We start from the raw sequence: 21,924 nt of genomic DNA, 5'->3' as shown, positions 1-21,924 counted from the left end.
CTCCTGTGAAATCATGTAGTCCCTATAATTAAATCCCTTTTTACTTGAGATACTTGATGTGGATCTCTTCCTCACAACGCACTGATAAAAATAACTACTCAGCTAAAAAAAATCAAAACTGGAAATCATCTATTAAAAGAAATAAAAAAGACACATTTTAAAAACCTATAAAATTAGCCAAAGCTTGGGAGACCATCTCCCTAAATGCTTCCATTTTATACAAGATTTAAAATAAATTGAGTAGTCAATTCGAGAAGCAAAAAAGTAACAACAGGGCTTCCCTGGTGGCGCAGTGGTTGAGAGTCTGCCTGCCGATGCAGGGGACACGGGTTCGTGCCCCGTTCCGGGAGGATCCCACGTGCCGCGGAGCGGCTGGGCCCGTGAGCCATGGCCGCTCAGCCTACGCGTCCGGAGCCTGTGCTCCGCAACGGGAGAGGCCACAACAGTGAGAGGCCCGCATACCGCAAAACAAAACAAACAAAAAAAAAACTGCCTATGAAAAAAGTAACAACAAACACACACCCTCAAAAAGAGTGAAGAATTAAAGGATAAAAGCAAGAAAACATGACTTAGAAAGCAAAATGCAAGAAGCCTGTAAAGTCAGGCCAAAAAAGGGAAAGAAAATGAATATGGTCCTGAGAATGAGAAAAGAAACATAAAGACCACAAATACTAAGCAAATTTCTTTTAACAAAGAGAACAGCACATGCTGTTATATTCTACTAACTTAAAGATATAGACGTAAGTTATTTCCTAGAAAAATATAAATTACTCAATCTGATTCAAGAAGAAATATCTTTGTCCCCCCCCACTTCCAAAAGTATCTGTCCAGACAAGATAGCTTAGTAAATAAATTCTACTAACTCTTCAAGGAAAAGATGGAATTCTGTTCCTTAAACTGTTCAAAAGCGTAAGAGTCAGAAAATCAAATACAAGATAGAAGACAAACATGGAAAAAATGGTTGAACACAAAACACAAGTTTTTAAAATATGCAAATTATTGTTTTTTCAAACTTCAGCAGGAGAATCCACTCATTCAACCATAAGTTTAGGCAAAAGCCTGACAAAACACCTAGTATACCACCTATTCTTTCTCATTTCCCAAGATAGATGATAATGAGTCTTTTTGTAACACATCAATGTTTCCTATGAGTACAGACACAAAAGCTCTCAAAGTACCCAAATAAAGTTTAATCTACGAAAATAAAAATGGTTTAACATAAATTTAGTAAATTACTTGGTTAAGATGATTTCGGTCCTTATATTCACATACTGAAATACTTATGAATAAAACTTATATAAAATATATGGAATTTCCTCTAAAATCATTTGTGGGGAGTGAGGACATACATGAAAAAAGACCAGAGGTGATAACTGCTGGGTATTGGGTACACGGGGAATTCTCTACCTTTCTAAGTTAGAATGCTTCCATAGTAAAAAGTTTGCTTGAATGGGAAACTGGTTGTGGGGTATATGGCACTGTACTATCTTCCCAACTTTACTATTAATCTGAAAGTATTTTAGATTTAATTAAACAAAATTTGTCAGTTTGTTTAAAGCTAGGATAAAAAGATTGTGGTCTAAATACCATTTCCCACAAAAAGAACCCAGGTTCCTTGAGAAACTGGCAAGTCTGGGGTAGAAAAGGCACAAGATAAGCCTACAACATCCTATCCAGAAAGCAAAGAAATTATCAAAGACTACTGGAATCTTGTCAGAAGGACACAGAAAACAACCCAGTAGCCCAAGACAAGCCAATGTGAGCAGCAAAAAGACTAATAACTGCATCAGAGTCAAACACATCAAATATATTAAATATCATTTGCACATGATACTTAAAAAAACAACTCACTGATCTCCTTTAGAAAATATTGGGAAACCAACTCATTAGTATTCTGAAAATTGATAAAGAATGAAAACAATATAAAAAGATTTACTGGTTCACAAAAAAGCCATATGATTATGTGGATAAATGCTAGAAAAGCATTTGATAATATCCATTCCTGACAAAGCCTCTCAATGAACAGGAATAGAAAGAAACTCTTAATATGATAAAGGATATCTATCAGAAATCAATAACAAATATACTTAAAGATGAAACACTGGATCATAAAGACCTAAGAAATACACATTATATTGTGTCATTTAAAAGAATTCCAAAGAACCTAGACAGTAAAAATCTTAAAAGTAACATTAACAATTTACAAATGATAGAACTTTTTATATTGGAAATAAAAGAAAATCCACTGAAAAATCAGACCCAATAATAATCAGTCAACAAAACTTTTTGAATTTTATGTACATCAAATAGGTTTTCAAATGACTTATCAGGGAAAACAGTATTTTTTAAAATGAATCTAGGTAACATAAGGATATGAAATGCAAAGGTATAAATTTAAAATTTTTTCAAGACCTACGTTAAAAAAAACTGATAGTACATTGTTTAAAAAACCTTGAATAAATTAAGGAATATATTATGTTACTAGGCAAAAGTAGTAAATGCTGAAAAGATGTCAATTCTCCCCAACTTAAGTTATAAATATAATAAAATTCCAGTGAATTTTGACAGATCAAACTTACAACAAAGAATTAAATAAAATACATAATATGACATGTGGTGATGAACACAATGGACAAAAATAAAGATGGAAAAAGAAATGAAGTGAAGACGTAGAGGATTTGCAATTTTAAAGAAAGTAGAGCTCCCTGAGAAGGTAACTGAGTAAGTAACTGAAAAAGTAATAAAGCATCCAAATGGATATCAGAGAAAAAGCATTCCAAGGCACAGGACACAGCAGGTGCAAAAATTCTGAAGAGGAAAGCATACCTAACACATTGAAGGGAAAGTAAAAGCCCATCACTGTTGAACCAGAGTAATCTAAAGGAATGAGTATTCAGATAGCAGAATGATGAGCAAAGAAAATGACAAACCTGGGGAGGGAGATAATTAACTGGATAAAATTATAATATCAAATTTGTGAGGCTAAGAAAAGATAGAACAAAAGTGCTGGGCAAAATGGCATGCATGAAGAGTGGTAAGCAGTTTAAAGTGTTCTACAGGCAAGGAAGGAAAAGAAAGTAATTTTAGATATACATACATATATTAAAGTTTCAAGAGAAAATTCAAGAAAACTTCAAGAGTCTGTGAGAAGGCAAAAAAAAAAAGTACTAATTTCACAACTAGTAAAATGGGGAAAACATGAAAAAGAGGGAAGGAAAATGAACAACCCAAAAGACAGCAAGAAAACAGATAGGGAGACAAAACCCAGCAAAAGCAAGATGCTCAAAATGAAGGGGTAGAAATAAATGCAAATATGTCAATAATTCCAACCAAAAAAATGAAATAAACTTCCCAATTAAAATAGCAAGATTAGGGGATATCATTACAGAAACCACAGCATCAAAAAGATAATATGGGAATACTAAGAACAACTCTCCACACATGAATTTGGCAACTTGGTTGAAATGGATCAATTCCTTGAAAAACACAAACCACCAAAACTTACTCAATATGAAACTGATAATTTGAATACCCATCTCTAGCTATTCAGGAAATTTAATTCTTAATCTTAATTTTAAAACTCCAAACAAAAAGAAATTACCACACACCCAGATCATTTTATTGGAGAATTCTACCCAACATTTAAATAAGAATTAACACCAATTCTACATAATTTCTTCTGGAAAATAGAATATGAGAGAAGACTTCCAAATTCATTTTATGACGCTAGTATTATCCTGATACCAAAACCAAAGACAGTTCAAAAAATAAAACTACAAACCAACATCCTTCACGAATACAGATGCTAAAATACTTAAAGTATTAGCAAATAGAATTCAGCAATATATAAAAAGAATTAACACCAAGACCAAACGAAGCGTCTATTCCAGGGATACAAGGTTGGGTCAATGTTTGAAATCAATGAAGTACACTATATTAACAACTAAAAAAGAAAATCACATGATTATATATACATAATCTTTTATATATACAGCAATGAAGAAAAAAGCATTTGACAAATTCAATGCCCACTCATGATAAAAATTCTCAGAAAAATAGGAAGAGAGGAGAACCTCCTGAACTTGACAGAAAGCACCTACAAAAAAATCTAGAGTTAACATACTTAATGGTGAAAGAATGAATACTTCCCCCTAAGATTGGGAATGAGGCAAGGATGTGCTGGAAGTTCTAGCTAGTGGAATAAGACAACAAAAAGAAAAGACATAGGGGTTGAAAAGAAAAAAATAAAACCGCCTGTATTTGCAGATCCCAAGGAATCTGCAAAACAACTACCAGAACGAATAACTGAGTTCAGCAAGGTGGCAGGATACAAAACCAACACACAAGTACCAATCACATCTCTATATACTAAAAAGAACATGTGAAAACAACTTAAAAACACAATACTATTTATAATCACTCCTAGGAAAATGAAAATACATATGTTTAAAAATATAACAAAACATATACAGGACTTGTTTGCTGAAAACTACAAACACAAATGAAAGAAGCCTAAAAAGATCTCAATAAATGGATTCTTTGTGGATTGGAAGACTCAACAAAGTAACAATATCAGTTTTCCCTACATTGATACAGATTTAACACAATTCCTACCAAAATCTCACCAAGACTTTTTATGGATATAGATGAAATTATTCTAAAATTTACATGGAAAGGTAAAGGAACTAGAAGAGTTAATTTTGAAAAAGCATAGAGAGAGAGGAATCTGTCTATCCTATTTCACAACTTAGCTCAGTAATTAAGACTGTATGTAGTATTAGTAGAGGGATAGACATAAAGGTCAGTGGAACACAACAGAGAACCCAGAAATAGACCTACACAAATACACCCAAATAGTTTTTGGTGAAGGTGCAAAAGTAACTTAATGAAGGAAAGACAGCCTTTCAACAAATGGTGCTGGAGCAACTGCGCATCCATAGACCAAAAAAAGAATTTCCACCTAAGTCTCACATTTTATATAAAAAATAACTCCAAATGGATCACACGCTTAAATGTTAGAATAAAGCTGTAAAACTTAGGGGAAAAAACACAGAAGAAAATATTCAAGATCTAGGGCTAAGCATAGAGTTTGTATACTTGACACTCAGAGCAAGATTCACAAAAGGCATAACAATAATATACTGAACTTCACCAAAATTAAAAACTTGTGCCCTTGCAAGACCCTGCTAAAAGGATGAAAAGACAATCCAACAAAGGACTAGTATCTAGAATATATTTAGAACTCTCAAAACTCAACAGGAAAAAAACAATCCAATTAGAAAAAAGGACAAAAGACATGAAGCGACATTTCATCCATGGGGATACACAGATGAAAAATAAGCAAAGGAAAATATGTTCAGTATCATTAGCCATTAGGGGAGTGCAAATTAAAACCTTACTAAGTTATCACTAGGTACATACCAGAATGGCTAAAATCAAAAACAGTGGTAACACCAAATGCTGGCAAGGATGCAGAAAAACTGGATCACTCCATACATTGCTGGTAGGGATGTAAAATGGTACAGCCACTCTGGAAAACAGTTTGGCAAGTTCTTAAAAAACTATATGCACAATAATCATACAACCCAGCAACTGCACTCCTGGCATTTATCCCAGAGAAATGAAAACTTATGTCAAAAAAAAAAAAAACCCATGCACAAATCTTCATAGCACTTTTATTCATAATAGCCAAAAACTGTAAACAACTCAGATGTCTTTCAACAGGTATATGGTTAAACAAATCCATACCATGGACTACTACTCGCAGTAAAAAAGGATGACCTACCAATACATTTAACAACATGGATGAATTTCTAGAGAATTATGCTGAGTGCAAAAAACTGAACCCAAAAGGTGACAAACTGTATGAGCCCATTTATATAACATTCTTAAAATGACAAAATCATAGAAATGAAGAACAAATGAGTGGGTCCCAGAGATTAAGGGGATGGAAAGGAAATGGGTGTGGCTATAAAAATAATAATATGAGGGATCCTTGTGGTGATGGAAATGGTCTGTATATTGTGTCAGTATCAACACCCTGGTTGTGACATTGTACTACAGTTTTGCAAGACATCACCAATGGGGGAAACTGGGTAAAGAGTACACAGATGTCTCTGTATTACTTCTTAAAACTGTCAGTGAATTGACAATTATTTTAATAAAAAGTTTAATTTAAAATTACAAAGACCAACACTATTACAGCAGATTAATTTTTTAATTCAATAGCATGACATTCACAAGAGATTAAAATAAAAGAACACAAAAATGTAGGGGAAGGGGGAATTTTAAAAATCAGGCAAAACTAGCTGGCCAAAAATAATAATAATAATAATAGGTATGTTAATATCAAACAGTAATATGTAATACAAAAAGCATTACTAGACATAAGGAGTCACTACACAGAGTAAAAGTTTCAATTCAACAGCAATATATGATAAATTTTCATGTACTAATAATTTTAAAATGTATTTTAAAAATTGAAAGAAACTACAAGGAAACTGAAAAAATAATTCTAGTAAAAGACTAACATACACCTGCTCTCTAAAAAAACAAAGATATAAGATTTGAACAGCAGAATTAACAAGCCTAACTACTGGACATATATAAAACTTTGCACCAACAAATAGAAAATACACATTCTCTTCAAATACAAAAAACTGACCACAGTCACAACAGATTTCAAAGGACTGTATCATACAGATCATGCTGCCTAACCACAACACAATTACAAATCAATAACCAAATTAACTAAAGGATCACCCATATGTTTGGAAACAAAACTTTTAAGTAACTCATAAATTAAAGAATTCATCCCTTGTGTGATGCAGGGAAAGCAAATACATAGAAATTCATGATCATTTAAGCCTGTCAAAGTGTTAAAAGTTAATAAGCAAGGTGTCCAACTTAAGAAATTAAAAAAGGAATAGAAATAAACCCAAAGTAAGTATAAAAGAAAGAAAGAAAGCAGAAATTAAGTAGGGGGAGGATACATTAAAGAGCATAAAAAGGACAAAAATTTGATTCTTTGAAAAGCTTTTTAAAATTGGCACTTTTAGCTTTTAAAACTCATCAAGAAAAGGGGAGCATTTAAAAAAAAAGATAAGGACAGTAACTACAAAATAAGAGACTAACAATTTAATGCCATAAATTCAAGAACGTGAATGAAATGGACAACTTTCTATAAAAGTATAACCTACCAAAACCAGTTTGAAAATTGAAAATAGGAGCAATCATATAACCAAAGCAATTGAATCAGTGATTAAGATGTGTCCCACAAAGAAAACAGTAACAATTCTACAAGTGAGTTCTACCAAACACTCAAGAAACAAATTATTCTAATCTTACATAAACTCTTCCAGAAGAAAGAGGAAAAGTATATATATCTTTTAAATTATAGGTCAATATTACTCATTATTAGAAACAAAAATCCTACATTAACTATATTCAAACTGAGTCCAATAATGGAAAAAAGGGACAGACCAGGGCTGACTTTATACTTGGAACACAAGGTTGGTTTAAATATTAGAAAATCAATCAATGTATTTCATCATGTTAACAGGTTACAGAAGAAAAACATATGATCCTTTCAAAAGATGCAGAAAAAGCTTTTGATAAACTTCAACATCCATTCTTTTTCTTTTTAATTAAAAAGTTAATAATAGAAAGGAACACCCTTAACCTGAAAAGATTATCTACAATAAACCTACAGCAAGCAGCATACTTAACTGTGAAACTCTGATAGCATTCCCTTTAAAATCAGGAACAAGATCAGGATGCCCCCATCACCGCTTCTATTCAACATTGTACTGGAGATCCTAGCCAGCACATTAAGACAAGAAAAAGAAAGAAAAAAAAAGCATAAGAATTGGAAAGGAGGAAACAAAGAGGTCATTATTCACAGATAGATCTGTCCACACAGAAAATCCTAAAGAATTCTATACACAATTTATCACAATTAGAAGGATAGCAAGATTGTTATACGAAGTCAAATTGTACTTCTATACACCAGCAAGGTAGAAAATATAATTTTAAAAGATACCATTAACGATTTGATACAAAAATAAGGTACCTAGAAATAAATCTAACAAAATACTTGCAAAAGTTTATCTGAAGAAAATTATAAAACTTTATTGAAAGAGACTGTAAAAGACCTAGATAAATGGATACTACAATGTTCATGGTTAAGAAACTTAATAACAAAATGCTAGTAGTTCCCTTCAAACTGGTTTACAAATTCAATGCATTTCCCATCAAAATCCCTACAGGTTGCATGTGTGTATCTATATAACTTTAAAAAACGATACTAAAATTTTATGGAGGAGCAAACCAGCAAGAAATTCCTTGAAGAAGTACAAGGCAGGAGGACCTGGCCTACTTCTGTGTCCCTCAATGACTGACTAGACGGTTTCACACCAACCCTCCCTATGAAAACTTTAAAAACTGAACATAATATAAAAAACATCTGTTTGAAGACAAGAAGCACTACAAAAGGCAGCAAGAACCTGGGAGGCCAAGACCATGGAAAGAAGGGAAGCCTAGAAAATGGAGTCTAATATTTGATGCCTCTTTTCCCCTGGAGATAACTGCCAATGGAAAAAGGGCAATTGATAAGTTAAGAAATCCAGCAGAACTTTGAATAGACTTATAGGGCTGGGAAAACCAGAAGATATTTGCAAAATATAACCTGCAAGTCCTGGTATCTGGGATATATAATAAACTCCTACAAATCAGTATGAAAAAGACCAAATATAAAAATGGACAAAAGACTTGGCAAACCACCTCACAAAAGACATCCAAATGGCCAGTAAGTATATTAAAAGGGGCTTAACATCATTTCTCATTAGGGGAATTCAAATTAAGACCACTAAACATCCACCAAAATGTCTAAAATTAAAAGGGTGGATGAGAAAGGACAAGGAAAAACTAGAACTCTATTATTTTGCTATTGGAAGGGAATGAACAAAAAACTACAATTACATACAACAATAAGGATGAATCTCGCAAACAAAATTGAGAGGAAGAGGTGAGACACAAAAAATATACACGTAATATAGTTCCATTTATATAAGGTTCAAAAAATAGGCAAAACTAGTCTAAGATGTTAAAGTCTGGCCAGTAGGTATCTTTAAGAAGGAAGAGGTTAGTCACTGGGAGAGGACTCAAGGGAACTCTCTAGGGTGCCAGTAATGTTCTATTTCCTGACCTGCATATGGTTATATTGAGAAAATTCATTTAGCTGTACTCTCATGATCTGTGTACTTTCTTTCTATACATATGTATGCCCTATAACAATAGAAGTTTGTTTTTACAGAAGCTGTACAAAGTTACAGTAATTAAAACAATGTGATGGTGCGGTTACACTAAGAGACTAGAGTCCAGAAAGTATAGATAGATCCAATTGTATAACAAAATCAGTAAGAAATAAATTTTTTTTTTAAAAAACCTAGTACAAACATGGGCAAAAGAAATGAATAGAATCCCAGAAGGGGTAAGAACAGGTTAATCAGCACAGTAAAAGATGCTCAAACTCATTAGTAAAAGGAAAAAATTGAAAACTAAAAGGTGATATTTCATACTCACTGGCAAAAACTTTTAAAGCCTGATAAAAGTAAGTATTAGCAAGAAAGCTAAGGAAACCTCTGTATTCCTGGAGGGAGCAAATACTGATACAATCCTCTTTGGAAAATAATCTGGCATTATCCAGTACTGTTGAAGATGCGAATATCCTTAAGTCCCAGCAATGCAATGCTACTCCTAGAGTTTCTACAGTGAAACATACTGTATTAAATATTCACATTAAATGAGATCAATAAAGACTACAAATAACACCATATCAATGCAGATTAAGTTTGTTCACAAAGTTTATTTTGCATTTCAGAGCCTTTTGGATTTCAGAAGTGTAGATAAGGAAAAAAAAGAAACTACACAAATTTCCAATTAGAATGGATAAATTGGTATTTATACAATGGAAACTCAAAAACAATGATAAACCAAAACACCCCAAATACATACAGCTTTTATTCAATTTGTATAAAATTTAAAAACACACAAAAACAAAAAATTTGTATATATAAAATGTGTGATTTATATATATATAATTTTATATATCTATGTAATGTGGATGTGATCAGGGAAGGGCACCCTGCTGACCTAATGAACTATTTCTTAACTTGGGTGGTGAGCACATGCATGTTTATTTACCTACATCTTGCCTGTTATAAACAACCTTTTGTACCTATTAAACAATTTAAATATTTAAAATTTTCAAATTAGCATGATATACCCAAATACATAAACTACTATTAACCATTACGAATTCTGAGAAATGACTCAAGAGAACTTTTTTTTTCAAGAGAACTTTTTGAAGGAATTAGTATCCTAAGAGAGTTCAAGGACAGGTTGCTATTTTTAAAAAAAGGGAAGAAATAAAGAAAAGAGGATAAAACTCTTATAAATCAAAAACATAATTACTAAAATAAATTCTATGGAAGAGTTCTAAGTCAAGGAAACATTCCAGAATGTAAACAAATAAAATGTAAATCTTGGAAATCCGATATTCACCCGTCAAGAGTCTCAGAGAAAATAGGAAAAAAATTAACAAAAAAATAGAAGATAATTTCCCAGACCTGAAGAGGCTTACATCCGAAAAGGTCCCACCAGAAGGAATGAAAAAGGCCCACAACTAGACACATTTCACAACACCAAAGATAAGATCACCATAAAGACTGTAAACAAGGTTACCACAAAAGATAACAATCAGATTTACAATGGATCTCTATCAGCAATATTGAGTGTTTTAAATTCCCAAAGCAAAGCTTTCAACATTCAAAAGGAAAAACTGTATTACCAATTTATAATTCTGTATCTAAACTTTCAATCAGGAACAAATGCAAGCCATTTTCAAACATTCAAGAAATTAGAAAGTCTATCACCAGCATGTCCTTTCTAAAACAACTACTCAAGAGGGGTGTAGGGGGAGGAAAAGACTGGGAGTTTGGGATTAGCAGATACCAACTAGTATATATAGGATGGATAAACAAGGTCCTACTGCATAACTCAGGGAACTATACTCAATATCCTGTGACAAACCAGAATGGAAAAGAACATGAAAAAGAATATATACGTGTAACTGAGTCACTTTGCTGTATAGCAGAAGTTAACACAACCTTGTAAATCAACTATACTTCAATAAAATTTAAAAAAAAAAAACTACTCAAGATGACATTCCAGTAAAATCAAAAAGAAGTCTAAAAAAGAGAAAGACAAAAAAAAAAAAAAAAAGAGAAAGACATGAGATCCAAATAACACACCTAACCCAGGAGTGCAATGTAATCTCAGGATGACAGATGTATAGCAAGATCCAGAAAGCAAGCTGCCCGAATTACAAAAAAAGGTTGAGAGCTCCAGAAAGCCCATCTTCAAGAAAAGTTCAATGGCTACAAGATGAAAACACATTGTACTGGGTTGCCAAAAACTGCCTTCAGGTTTTAAGTAAAAATAAGACACATTTTTCATTTTCACCAGCACTTTTTTTTTTAAATAAATTATTTATTTATTTTTGCCTGCGTTGGGTCTTCGTTGCCACACGCCGGCTTCCTCCAGTTGCGGCGGGGGCGGGGGGGGGGCTACTCTTAGTTGCAGTGCGTGGGCTCTAGGCACGCGGGCTTCAGTAGATGTGGCACCAGGGCTCAGCAGTTGTGGCTCACAGGCTCTAGAGCTCAGGCTCAGCAGTTGTGGCGCACGGGGCTTAGCTGTTCTGTGGCATGTGGGATCATCCCAGACCAGGGCTCGAACCCATGTCCCCTGCCTTGGCAGGCAGATTCTTAACCACTGTGTTACCAGGGAAGTCTCACCAAGCACTTTATCAAACAACGTATTCACCCTTTTGTTCCACTACCTTCTGCCATTCTTCAGGCAACTTCATAATTCCATCTTCCCAAAACTTTTTATCTTTTTAAGCAAAGAACTGTTCCAGATGCCTTTTACAGTCTTCCAGGGAATTGAAATTTTTTCCGTTAAGAGAATTTTGTAAAGACCTAAATAAATGGAAATCGGAAGGTGCAATGTCTGGTGAATACGGCGGATGAATCAGAACTTCCCAGCCATGCTGTTAACAGTTTTTTTCCCTGGTCATCAAAGAAACACGCGGTCTTGGGTTATCCTGATGGAAGATTATGCGTTTTCTGTGGACTGATTCTGGATGCTTTTGGTGGAGTGCTGCTTTCAGTTGGTCTAACTGGGAGCAGTACTTGTTGGAATTAATCATTTGGTTTTCCAGAAGGAGCTCATAATAGAGGACTCCCTTCCAATCTCACCGTATACACATCACCTTCTCTGGATGAAGACCGGCCTTTGGTGTGGTTGGTGGTGGTTCATCTCCCTTGCCCCACAATCTCTTCCATTCCACATTATTGTACAGTATCCACTTTTCATCGCCCGTCACAATTTGTTTTAAAAACGGAACGTTTTCATTACGTTTAAGTGGAGAACTGCATGCAGAAATACGGTCAAGAAGGTTTTTGTCACTTAACTTATGTGGAACACAAACATCCAAGTGATTAACATAATCAAGCTGGTGCAAATGATTTTCAGTGCTTGATTTGGATATTTTAAGTATGTCGGTTATCTCTCGCATGGTATAATATTGACTGTTCTCTATTAATGTCCCGATTTGATCTCTATCAACTTCAACTGGTCTACCCGACCGTGAAGCATTGTCCAGTGAGAAACCTCCAGCATGAAACTTCGCAAACCACTTTTGACATGTCCGATCAGTCACAGCACCTCCTCCGTACACTGCACAAATCTTTTTTTGTTTCAGTTGCGTTTTTACCTTTCTTGAAATAATAAAGCATAATATGGCGAAAATGTTGCTTTTTTTCTTCCATCTTCAATATTAAAATGGCTACACAAAAATTCACCAATTTTGATGAGTCTTTTTTTAAATGCACGCTGATATGACAGCTGTCATATACAAGCTAACAAAATTGTTTCCAATGAAGTTAAAGATAACTAAGTGCTACCAGAGCCATCTTATGGAAAAAAAGGAAAGAACCTTTTGGTGAACCCAATATTAAAGTTTAAAAGTGATTTCCATGAGCTCTCCACAATCATGCAGGGCTTTATTATATTTCTCTTTTAAGGAGCCGAGGTTTAACAACACAGAAGTTCCTCAACAGCTCCACACTACTTGGCTCTATAGTAACTAATACTTATATCAGCACACATATTACAAAGGCTGGTTATTAGTATTCAATTTCTAGAATCTTCCTGTAGAAGCACAGAGAAGTTTAGAAGAGTTATAAACCACAATATAAATGCTATAAATCTTGACAACGTAGTATCAATAGAAAATTAAGGCTAGAATGGGGAAGAAAGGTGGAGGCTGGGAGAAACAAAGGGAAAAAGATGGATGCTAAATCCTCTTTAAGACTGGGAACTAAAGAGATAGTGTCTAAAACTGATAGGTCAAGAAAGAGAAATTTAACTGTTACAAAAAGATTAAAATAATCAACAGCAGAATTAGGAACAAAAATGTAACTGGTAGAAATCAAAGTGCTAGGGCAGGTGGAAAATGAAATGACCTAAATTTCTTATCTACTAGGGAGTCAAGCAACAGATACTGTTTATAGAGTTGAAAGAAAAATCAATATATAGAAAGACATGCTTTATTTTTGAGTTTTGGAATTAACCTAAAAAAAAAGAAAAAAGAAAAACTAAGGGAAAAAAGTCCCCACTAAAGGCAGTTATATAAAGATTTAAGAAAGAACTTTTACTTTTCTTTCTGGATTTTTCTGCATTTTCATTCAAAGAAAAAAAGAATGAAAGAAAGAAAAAGATGAAGAAAAGAATAAGAAATTTTAAATATATTATTAAAGCCATTCCCAGATTGGGGGAAAAAGGTCAAATAATTTGTCTAAGGTCATACAGTTGAAAACCATGCATCTCCAATGCTAATATCAAAAAAAAAACCCAAAAAAAAAAAAAAAACCCAAAGAACAAACAAAAAAACATACCTTCTGTGGCATAATCTAGATCTGCTTTTTTACTGACTTGTATGAATAACCAAATGGAGAACTCCGAATGTCTGTTAAGTTTATATTGTTCTCTGCAAAGTCACAAAAACAAAATCTTATTTGTTTCACACCATTTTTCCAAAAAGTCTAGGGAAATGACCATGTTACTAGTGGGTTCAAAATGAAGTCAGAGGATAGTTTGGACTATGATACCAATTGATTCCACATCACTTTTACTTCAACTTCAATTCAACTGTGAATTTCTTAAATTCAGATTCCTGAATAAAAACAGACTAGCTGTCAAGACAAGTCAATGGGGAAAGAACTGTCTTTTCAACAAACAGTTCTGTGAAAACTGGATATCCACATGCAAAGGAAGCTGTATCTCTACTTCACACCATAAACAAAAATTACCTCAAAATGGATAAACAATCTAAATGTAAAAGTTAAAACTACAAATATAAGCTCTTAGATGAAAACACGAATAAATCTTTGACACTGGATAAGGCAATGGTTTCTTAGATTTGACATCAAAGGCATAAGCAACAAAAGAAAAAACAGATAGAATTAAAAACATTTGTGCTTCTAAGTACACGATCAAAAAAGTGAAAAGATAGTACATAAAAAGGAAGAAAATATTTGAAACCATATATCTAAGAACTTGTAACTGGAATATATAAAGAACATACACAGTAATAAAAAAGCAAACAACCCAATTAAAAAAATGGGCAAAAGGTCTGAATAGATATTTCTCCAAAGAAGATATACAAATGGCCAATAAGCATATGAAAAGATGCCCAACATAGTTAGTCATCAGGAAAATGCACACCAAAACCGCAGTGAGATACCACTTCACACCCACGTGGACAAGGATGTGGAGAAAGCAGAACCCTTATACACTACTGGTGGGAATGAAAAATGGTGTAGCAGTTGGAAAAGAGTTGGGCAGTTCCTCAAAGACTTAAACAGAGTTACCACATGACCCAGCAATTCCACTCCTAGTTATATATCCAAGACAATCGAAAACATATGTCCGCACAATACTTATACACTTGTAGATAAATGTTCACACCAGTCAAAAAGTGGAAATCACCCAAATGTACATAAATTCATAAATGGATAAACAAAATGTGGTATATTCCATACAATGGAATATTATTCGGCCATAAAAAAGAATGGAGTACTGATACATCTACAAGAATTAATCTGAAAAGATTATGTTAAATGAGAGAAACCAGACACAAAAGGCCACATGTAAGATTTTATTTCTATGAAATGTCCAGAATAGGCAAATCCATAGAGACAAAGTAGCAGATGCTGAGAGCTGGGGGAAAGAGGGCATAGGGAGTGACTGCTAATGAGCATGGGTTTCTTTTGGGGTGATGAAAATGTTCTGAAATTCAATAGTGGTGATGGTTGTATAACTTTGTGAATAGACCAAAACCACTGAATTGCACACTTTAAAAAGCTGAATTTTATGGTATGAGAATTATATCTCAAAAAAAAATTTTTTTAAATAGACTAGCTAAGATCCAATCCAGAAAAACAAAGGCAAAAATGCTGAGAGAAGAGAAACATTTGGAGAATTTGTTAGAAAAATGCCACCTTTATCAGAAAAGATATTCACGTTTACCAGAGGGAGGGTGCAGACCTAAGGAGCAAACAAACACAAAAATGTCTACCACAGCTAAGAATATCTTGGTTTACTGACTATAAAAAATTATCTACTTCATTTTAAATTAAATATTTGGTTTTGAATGTGCTTTCATAGACATGATCTTAAATGAAGTCCTCCTGGAAATTTAGTTGTATCCACTAATAACAGCTTTGAATTACATGGTGAATTCTGTTAACATCTATCATATGTATTAGTCTATTTCTTTGCCCAATAGTTGGCAGCTTGGAGGGATGAGGACCTCTAACCTCAACACTCCTCTTCCCCATTAACTTCCCATTATCCCTGTGTATCCCAACAGCACCCGAAGATGGCAAGTAAGGAACCAAACCCTCAAGCCTTCTAGGCAGAAAATCTTCTGTTATAGAATTATTTAACCCTCTTATTAGATCTTCCGTGTCTGGCTTACCGGTATCTATTAAGAAAGTTACTATCACTGGCTCTTCCACTAGATTCCTGCACACACATTGACTCTCATTCTCTGACACGCACAGAGATAATAAACTCTCAATGCACAAGAGAAAGAGGATGAGGAGTACAGGAGAGAGAGCCTTAAAAAAAAAAAGTTAGTACAGTAGATCCCCCCTCCACTCCCACACTGGAGAGAAGAAGGAAGAGTGGATTAACCAGGTTAAATTGTAGCAGGGACCTTTTTAAGGACTGCACCAGAAGGAGTATTGAAATTATGCAACTGGAGGAGACAAGGGTAGAAAGCTGCTCTGGTTGAAGAAGAGGTGAGGGACTTCAGACTCCAACCACTCTGCCTCTCTTCCACCACTGTGCTTGGCACTGCTGGAGAATATTTTGGAGGAAGAAAGCAGGGCAACAGTGACAGAGGCCTAGGCCACCAGACTGCATGAGCCTGTCCCAGGTTAATTCAATAATTAGTTAATTCACAAACTCCTAACAACATAAATGTTTTAAACAAGCCACCACTGAACTGAATAATTTCTTCTCTAGCACCTTGAAAGCTTCTAATACCTGATGCACTATTATACTCATCTTTGACTATACACAGCCCACAATTGCCCTTCACAGAGAACTTACCCCTTCCTTTCCCTCAACCCATCAGGATGATCTTGTGAGTCAGGTTTGTATGATGTGACTCTTATCTTCTGGCTATAGATAATCAGGACAGAAGTGGACCCTCACCGATCCTCTCTCCCAGAAGAAATGAAGAGAGGTGTGCTGGTATTCTACTGGTCACTTAAACTGAAAGCAGCAAAGGGTAGGGATGCCATATTCTGCTGTGACTGGACAAGATCTCTGGTACTGGCCCACAGGGAAGTCTCAAAACACTGAAATTGTCAGGCAACTCCTCTGTCAGGAGTTGCCGCGTCAAATAACTCCCCTCCCCCAAGCAAAGCAAAGGCACAGGAGTCACTGAAGCACAGTGAAGATGACCTTTCCCAAAATTCCAGACCTCCAGTACAGGAGACGCCGGCACTAGCCAGCAGTGACCTGCTCTGGTTATACGGGCTCCTAGGAAGTGGCCCTGAATGATAACGGACAAAGATAAAGGAAATCCTCTCAGCGGCATTATCAGCAGCCAAACCTGGCATTCAGGTCGGCTGGCCATTTCTTCTACTGCCAAGAAGTTAGCCAACAAACCAATGCCCGTGATTTTTCCTGGTCCTTCAATTTACTTCAGAATATATTCTGTAGCAGAGACCATTTAGAAAACCCTCGATGTTTCTTCCCCTTTTGCTCCTTTCTAATTAGATTTTTCTTCAGTTGTCCAGTTTTCCCTACAATATTATATATCATATAAGCAGGGTATTGTTTATCATTCAGTTTAGTTCATAAAGTGCAGGATGGTAGCTAGGAGCACCACGTGGACCCAAAGGAAACTGAACAGAGCAGTAGAGCTTAGACCCTAAGGAGCATTCACTCTAAAGCTAGACCTCCGAGGTTAAAAATCCCAGGTCTTCCAGTATTAGCTGTGTGATCTAGGTCAGGTTATTCAACCTCTCTGTGCCTCAATTTTTCACAGAATTGTTGTGAGAACTAAATAAGTATGTATGTAAAGTGCTTAAACCAGGGCCGGGAATATAATAAGCACTTTCTTATAATGGATATCTGCCATCATCATCATCGTCACGATTTGCAATGGGGAGTGGGGAGAGCTACAGCATATCTTTAAGTGTAGAGGATGCTACTGAGCAGGTAAGGCAAAAACTGGGGTGGATAACTCTTTCAGCATTTGCACAGCCCATACCCTTCCCTCCTCTGAAAACTCTCCCCAGTTAAGTCTCCTAACGTGAACTATGGCAGAGGAGCTATCTTCCAGCAAGTGCAGGGAGAAGAAAAGACAGCTGATTGACAGAAAAAGATGATGAAGCTGACCCACAAAACAAAATGGGAGGGAAGAGAGAGGGGTATGGGATGGAGACAGAGGATGGAGGGAGTGGGGAGGGAAGGGGGAAGAAGGGGAGACAAAGAGAAAATCTTGGTTTCCAACTACTTTCCAGTTCCTGATTCCACTCCAACCTAAGCACTGACTGCCCTTTCTGCCCTATACCAATAAATAAATTCTTCACTTTTTATTAAGCTTTGACAAACGACAGAAAAGTCTAACACAAGCCCTGGAAAACTTTTCATCAACAAAAAAAAAAAATCTTAGAAGAGATAAAGTTATATAATCCGTTACTACACAAAACCCAAGACAATACTGCAGATATAAATAACTACAAACTTCAGTATTCTCAACCCATCCTAAACCTAATGCATGAACTTACACAGGTGAGGCTCAGGCCTGGTTGTTTCAAAAGCTCTACAGGTGTTATAACCCCTACAGCTGAGGCTCTGACACTAACACCCTTACACTTACCAATATGAACACCCTTTACCTACTATCACGGTTCTCTGTGTAAACTAGCATAGGGCATAAAATGCATGAATATACTTTTCTCTTTACCGGGAATTAAATAATTTTTGAAACAGCAAGAGAGAAAATGGCAGGCATTATTCGAACTGAAGCAATTTACCTTTAGATCAGAACAATGAATACGTTCTTTTGCTGATGTTCACCAAACCAGCCAGGTAACCAAACAACATGCTTCCCCCGCATCCCATCCCTCTCCAAAAAACAATAATAAACATACAAACTGAATCTTTTACCAGATTTCTTTTCCTTCTTATTCGGAAACAGTAATGCTAACAACACGTCCATGGTTGTGCAAACTGACTGCAGTTAACTTAATTTCAAGTTCCTCTTCATCCCTTTTTTGAAAGACTTTTTTTTTAAAATCAGGGTTTCCGATCTTAAGTATCCCATTTATGCCGCCAGTAATTCAGCGATCCATAAAAAAATCTGGCTCGTTTATCACAATTATGTCTCAGTGGAGGGCTTTGAAGGTTATCACCCACGGGAAAAATATCTTTTCCGTCTAACCCCAACACAGCGCATTTCAAACCTCTACTATACAAAGGTAAACAAAAATAAAGTTGTGATCTTGTTCGAAAGGCTAGGGAGAAAAAATTTTCAAGTGCAAAACGAGTTCACAAACCTCATGACAACACGGACTTTGCGGAGTTCTTACCATGGCACTAAGAAAATACCAAGGTTTAAGGCCGATCATTGAAGGCAGGGTTCCCAAAAGACCACGCTTCTCCCCAAGATGTTGAGGAAGCACTGGTGGGGGGAAGGGGCCTTTCTCGAGACAGATCTGACCAAGAGGTAGCATCACCCACAGAAGAGAGAGAATTCCTAAAAGCAACTTCACGTTTCAGAAGACAGCTTCCCACCAAGTGAGTAGCCCGTAGACTTAGGAATCGCCAGACACGTACACCCCTCGCGAAGGTGGAAAAGCAAATCCTGCTTCCCACCTCACCTCTTAAAATAAACGGGTAAGTTGGGTCCCCACGAGCCCCTCCCGAGAGCGGCCCCGGCGCCCCGCGCCAGGTGTGCGGACCCACCGACCGGCTCACCTGGTCCCCAGGCCCGCCACCACCGGGTGGCACGGGCTTCCTCCGCCGCCTCGCTCCCCTCCCCCGCCCGCCCGGGCGCCCGTTGGGACGCGGGCCGGGGCTCGGAGCTCCGCCAACCGGTCCCCGCGAAACAAGAAGGTGGCGGCCGGCGACGCTGCGGCTTCCCCGCCTCGCCTCCCCTCCCCTCCCCTCCCCCGCGGCCTCCGCTCTCCACTCCCACGCCCCCGCTTACCCTCAACTCCTCGAAATCCGCCATTTTATACCACCCGCGGGCGCCGCCGCCGCTGCCGCCACAGCACCCCCTCCCGCTGCCGCCAACGACACCGCCGCCACCACGGCCGCCGCCGCCGCCTCCAGCACCATCCTGCACTGGGAGCCGCTAAAGACGCCGCGGCCGCCGCCGCCGCCGCTGCCTCCGGGCCCGTCACGTGACCACCGCCGGAGCTCCGCCCCCGGCGAGCGCGGCCCCGCCCTCCAGGCGCCCCGCCCTCTCGGCCAGCCGCTTTCCGCCCGCGTCTTCCGCCAGCCCCCCAGGCCTGCGGCTCTGGCCTCGCCTGAGTCCCCGCCCCCTCCCGCTGCCTGTCCACCTCCCGCACGCCTTCCGGCACTCGGCCTTGTCGCCGTGCAGCCCTCAGCCCGCGGGTGCCTCCTCGCTCCGGCGCGGAGGCCCAGCCCCAGTCCCTGAAGCGCCCTCGCGACTGCAGCGTTACCCGCGGGACTGGAGGAGGGCCTGGGCTGTGGGAGGGACGGAGAGGAAGAAGAAATGGCCGGGACTCGTGACGGGAGCATTTACAGTGCCCTTCCCCACGGTGGCTGTGGACGGAGGGAGCACCCACAAATAAAGACATCCCCCGGAGTAGTTGTGGCGAAACAACCTAAATATGGGTGTTGGATAAGCTATTGTTCTGATCTAATGGGGCAAGGTTGGTGAGACCTTTTTGGGTTGATAATATCCTCAGTACTAACCTGGCTGGTTCTTTCTGACTTTGAAGGGCGACTGAATGTCAAGGACTGCAGAGTTGAAAGGGTTGGGGGAGGGAAGTTGGAGAAGTGAAATAGGAGAGCGCCCAGAAGGACCCTGATAGAAAGTCGAGGGATCAGGGAAATAAGATAGCTGAGAAAAATGAAATGTCAGAGGAAGAGAAGATGGAAGGAAGTTCCACGGCACTCCTGACTTGCTGACAAAGGATGAGAAGATGCTGAGTTAAGCTGGTCAAAAAATTCGCTGGACCAAATCCAGGGTTCAAATTTCCTTGAAGAGGTGGATGGAATCCATTTAAGACACCTAATGTTGATCCCTGGGCCAAGAATAGTTTACCACTACACCTCTTCGCCTAATTCCTGTTCATCCTTCAGCTCTCAGTTTAAGTGTCACTTCCTCAGAAAGACCTTCCCTAAACCCACATGCCCCCATTTTAATTCAGATCCCTCTCTGACTGCTCATAGGATCCGAATATTTCCTTCCTGATATTTTTCCATGGTAATTACGTAGGTCTTTGTGTGATTATTATATAAATAATTATCGTTTAACTTTTTTTCTTAAAAGTGTTTTTAAACCCGCTAGACTATAATGACTGACAAATGCTTGGAAAACTGTGGGCCTCTCATTGGTTTAATGAGTAAAAGAATGAACAGTATCTAGAGTAGGTTCTAATTCTGGCTTTCCACCATTAACTTTAGCTTGGCTTTTTCTTGATCTTGGCTTATTCTCCTTAGACCTTGATTTCCACCTCAGTAGAGTTTAACATTGTTCAACAGACATTAAGTGAAGGCCAATGTGAGCTAGGATCTTCCGGGGAATAAAGATTTATAGAATACAGTACAGCCCTTCCACCAAGGAACTTACAACCCATAAGAAGCACCATGCATGAAATACTGAGTTTAGTTTCTAAGCACCTGTCCTGTTAATCCTTTCTCTGCCTGTCTCTGAACCCATCAATCCTCTTGATCTCAACATCTCTCTTTTCCTTTCCACTGATTTCTTCCTCTTTCCCTATATCTGTGTTCAAGTCTCCTAGATAGTTTCAAGCCACCTTTCTTCTTTTGCCAAGAACACATCTATTTTAATCACATTTCTTTGCTCCTTTACACTTTACCTTAACCTTTACTGAAACTATACAGTATCAAAGAAAATGAACAATGAATTTATCTTTTATATTCCCAATTTTTTAGTCTGGAATTTTTAAACACAAACAAAAGTTGAAAGCATAACAATGAATATCTGTATACATTCCAACTAGATTCAACAGTTATTAGTATTTGAACAATTTTTATTAAGGCATAAATAACATATAGGTAAAT

General features: G+C 37.3%; 1 protein-coding gene across 9 annotated transcripts in view; it reads right to left on the bottom strand.

Moving 5' to 3' along the window:
* PIAS2 (protein inhibitor of activated STAT 2) overlaps positions 1-20,043 on the bottom strand; it is a 95,876-nt gene extending 75,833 nt beyond the window's left edge. For 5 of the 9 annotated variants that reach the window (XR_010933044.1, XM_067699186.1, XM_067699189.1 and 2 more), the window contains exon 1: positions 19,856-20,042. Coding sequence is in view for 6 of the 9 variants with exons in the window: in XM_067699186.1 (XP_067555287.1) it covers positions 19,856-19,879 (24 nt within the window). In the remaining 3 variants the exon portion in view is untranslated. Of the gene's footprint in view, positions 1-5,421; positions 5,531-7,728; positions 7,818-19,855 lie in introns of all 9 variants that reach the window. The other 4 variants (XM_067699184.1, XM_067699185.1, XM_067699181.1 and 1 more) reach the window with 4 other exon arrangements.
* Between the last annotated feature and the right edge of the window lie 1,881 nt (positions 20,044-21,924).

Source organism: Pseudorca crassidens, chromosome 12 (genome assembly GCF_039906515.1).
Source record: "Pseudorca crassidens isolate mPseCra1 chromosome 12, mPseCra1.hap1, whole genome shotgun sequence".
NCBI lineage: Eukaryota > Metazoa > Chordata > Mammalia > Artiodactyla > Delphinidae > Pseudorca > Pseudorca crassidens.
The sequence above is the reverse complement of the archived record's forward strand: the minus strand, read 5'-3'. Positions and strand labels throughout refer to the sequence as shown.